Below are 4,000 nucleotides of genomic sequence, written 5' to 3'. Positions count from 1 at the left end.
GAATTGTATTAATTTAAACCTTTAACTTTGGGGTTGTATCAATTTAAACCCCGAACTTTGAGATTTGTATCAATTTAAACCTCAAACTAATAATTATATCAATTTAAAACTTGAACTTTCATAAGTGTATCAATTTAAATCCTAAATTTTCATAAATATATTAATTTATACCTTAAACATTTATAAGTGTATCCAAATAAAACATAATGAATGGTGTAAGTTGATACAATTATGAAAGTTCATGGTTTAAATTGATACAATTATTAGTTTGGAGTTCAAATTGATACTATTCCCAAAGTTTAGGGTTTAAATTGATATAATTATTAATTTAGGATTTAAACTAATACAACACTTAAAATTCAGTGGTATAAATTATACTTTAAATTTTGTGTTAAGTAAATTTGTGAAATTAAAAAAAAATGAAAAATTAAAAAACTTGGAGTATTTTAAATAATTAAACTTTAATAGTAAATATTATTGAAATTTTTATATTTTTAAGAAATTCTATATTCATCTCTTTCTCTATTTTGTAGACCAAGAAACTTTATTTTATTTGTAATTATAATATATTAATTTGAGGCATGATAACTCAATAAGGGATAATTTTAACGTTGAAGAAGTAAAGAAGAAACCAAAATATTATAAATAGACAAAATTTATGATTTGAGAAAAAAGAATGATTAAAGAGAGATTAAAGTTAAAGAATGAGAATGATGATTGAAGTTTGAGAAGGAAGGGAAGGAAGAATAACGTTGTAAAAAGAAGGGGGGAGAGAGGATGAGATAGGGAAGAGGAGGAGGAGAAGGGCCCACAAACAAAGTGGCATGACAGCTGGCGAAGGGCTCTGACAGTCTGTTCTTTGTTATCATTACAACGGCAAACAACACACATACCCCTCGCATCCTTTCTTCTTCTTCTTCTTCTTCTTTCCACTTCGCCTCTCCTCTTCACTATTAAGCCCTTCTTTCTTCTTTTCTCTGTTTCACTCACAAACAATACTCCTTTCTTCTTCTTCTTCTTCTTCTTCTAGTCATGGCTGAGGAAACCCAGAAGCCTGCTGCTGCCGAACCCCAGCCTTCTTCTCAACCTGTCCCGGAGGACCCTGCCCCTGCCCCGGCCCCTGCCCCGGAGAAGGAACTACCTGACCCTGCTCCTGCCAACCCTGATTCCGTGGAGGAAGTTGCAGAGGCGGAGAAGCCAAAAGCCGCCGAGGACTTTGAGAAGATCTCTCAGTCTGTTTCTTTCAAGGAGGAGACCAACGTCGTTGCTGAGCTTCCGGAGTCCCAGAGGAAGGCGCTGGCCGATCTTAAGCTTCTGATTCAGGAGGCTCTCAATAACCATGACTTCACTGCTCCTCTACCCCCTCCTCCGCTTAAGGAAGAAGACAAGCCGTCCGAGGAAAAGAAGGAAGACCCTGACAAGCCTGCTGAAGAGACTAAAATCGAAGACAAATCCGATGCTCCCAAAGAAGCTGTACCCGAGGAACAACCTCCCAAAGAAGTTGTGATCGAAGAGCCTCCCAAAACCGAACCACAACCAGAGACTGTGACGGTGACGGTGAAGGTGGAAGACACAATCACTCCTAGTCCCGCGCCCGAGACTTCGTTGGCTCCAAAACCGGAAGAGAAGGCGGCAGAGCCATCGACGGTGGTGGAGAAAGTGGCAGTTATCGACGAGGATGGTGCCAAGACGGTGGAAGCGATCGAGGAAACTGTAGTTGCCGTCTCGGCCCCGCAGCCGGAGGAACCAGCCCTGCCCAAGGAAGAGGCGAAGGCTGAGCCCGAAGCAGAAGCGGCAGAGCCTGTGCCGCCACCTCCACCAGAGGAGGTGTTCATCTGGGGAATTCCTCTCCTCGGTGACGAAAGGAGCGATGTGATTTTGTTGAAATTCCTCCGCGCCAGAGACTTCAAGGTGAAAGATGCTTTTACGATGATCAAGAACACGGTTCGTTGGCGAAAACAATTCGGCATCGAGGCTCTTCTGGACGAGGACTTGGGGAACCAGTGGGACAAAGTGGTGTTCTCCCATGGCGTCGACAGGGAAGGCCACCCAGTCTGCTACAACGTGTTCGGTGAGTTCGAGAACAAGGACTTGTATCAGATCACCTTCTCCGACGACGAAAAGAGCCTCAAATTCCTCCGATGGAGGATTCAGTTTCTGGAGAAGAGCATCAGAAAGCTCGACTTCAGCCCCAATGGCATCTCCACCATTGTTCAAGTCAACGACCTCAAAAACTCGCCTGGACTCACCAAGTGGGAGCTCAGAAACGCCACCAGGCGAGCTCTGCAACTCTTCCAAGACAATTATCCTGAATTCGCTGCCAAACAGGTATCGCCATATTCAATCCATTTTTCTTTCTCCCTCCAAATCAACTTGATTAAGAAACTGTTTGATCTTACGATGAAATTTAATTCCTCTGAAGGTGTTCATCAACGTGTCATGGTGGTACTTGGCCGTGAACAGGATGATCAGCCCCTTTTTCACTCAGAGAACAAAGAGCAAGTTTGTGTTCGCCGGACCATCCAAGACTGCCGAGACCCTATTCAAGTGGGTGTATAATTAAAACTTTTATTATTTTTTTCTTTTTCATTTTTCCGCCATTAATGACCTTTCAAGCTTGTTTTCCACTGCAACAAATGTCTCAATCTCATGTAGCCTTGGCCTGTACTTTGGTTTCTTTGTGTTCCCTTCTCAGATACGTTGCTCCTGAACAAGTACCAATTCAGTATGGTGGATTAAGCAGGGAGGGCGAGCAAGAATTCTCCATTGAAGACCCTGTTACTGAAGTTTCCATAAAGGCAGGAACCAAACATACTGTTGAATTCCCAGTTTCTGAGGTAGGAGGACGACTTGAATTATATATATATATTTTTTAATCAGAAACTCATAATCTTTTGTTTCGTGTAGTTTTTTGGTGTCTGTTTATTTGATTTGATACTAAAAGATCCATCTGCTTTTGTAGCCAAGCCTTCTGGTTTGGGAATTGAGAGTTGTAGGATGGGATGTTAGCTATGGGGCAGAGTTCTCGCCGAGTGCTGAAGGTGGCTACACTGTGATTGTACAAAAGACAACGAAGCTTGGGCCAAGTGATGAACCAGTGATCTCCAACAGCTACAGGGTTGGTGAAGCTGGTAAAATTGTGCTCACCATTGACAATTTGAGCTCCAAGAAGAAGAAGATCTTGTTGTACAGATCCAAGACCAAACCCGTCTCTGATTAATGGAGCTGCAAAAACTTGATCAAATCTCCCATTTCAAATTGATGAACACAAAACTGCAGACACAATAATCAGGGTTCTTTATTTATGAATGATACAATGTTTTCTTCTTTTTCTCCTTGTTTCATTTGTTGAAAAATTAAAATCATATTTCTCCAATTTGGATAGTCTTATAAACAGGATTGGTGGGTGAGAGTTGGATTTCTTTTGTATGCCTTCTTTCTTTCCATGTTTGCTTGGGTGTTGTGATCTTTTGACGTTGGTGCTAAATTGGCAGGAGAGCTGTCTGAAATTGTCTGGACTCCCAGGAACGAGAGAGGGCTTTTGTTTGTTCTCTTGATAGTATTCTGTAAAATTTGTGTAAATTTGTTGTATTATTTAGTGTTACTCTCTTTCCTTCAATTTGTGTATTGGTTTATTTTTCGAAAGATTTGTTGCGTGGTATCTTTTTGATCATTCATGGTTGTTAATACAGTTGTATTTTCTCGGCATGATTAGCTTTCTGCTCTAATGACTTGACTGACAAGTTTCAAAGCAATCCAGCCTGTCTTTGTTCTCTCGTCTGGTTTTTTGATAATGGAGATTTGAAATTGTGGAAAATGACTATTTTATTAAACGATAATGACTCTCTTGGATGAACCAAAATAATTGTAGAGAGACGTGGCCAAACCACACATCAATCTTAATAGGTTGCTTAGAAGTTGAGTTGGTAAATTTTAGTAATTTAGTCAAACTTATGATGTATTTGAAATACTTTTTTTTAAGTATATTTTAATCCCTTTT

At 40.5% G+C, this 4,000-nt stretch overlaps 1 protein-coding gene across 1 annotated transcript; it reads left to right on the top strand.

The window, feature by feature from the left end:
* The first annotated feature begins 824 nt into the window (after positions 1-824).
* Positions 825-3,708, top strand: LOC120079702 (patellin-3-like). Its single transcript, XM_039034020.1, has 4 exons — positions 825-2,328; positions 2,423-2,547; positions 2,696-2,837; positions 2,963-3,708. The coding sequence occupies exons 1-4, from the start codon at positions 1,033-1,035 to the stop codon at positions 3,218-3,220; spliced, it is 1,821 nt and encodes a 606-aa protein (XP_038889948.1). The 5' UTR covers positions 825-1,032; the 3' UTR covers positions 3,221-3,708.
* The last annotated feature ends 292 nt before the right edge of the window (positions 3,709-4,000 follow it).

Source organism: Benincasa hispida, chromosome 6 (genome assembly GCF_009727055.1).
Source record: "Benincasa hispida cultivar B227 chromosome 6, ASM972705v1, whole genome shotgun sequence".
Lineage (NCBI taxonomy): Eukaryota > Viridiplantae > Streptophyta > Magnoliopsida > Cucurbitales > Cucurbitaceae > Benincasa > Benincasa hispida.
This window is presented reverse-complemented; position numbering and strand designations above follow the sequence as displayed.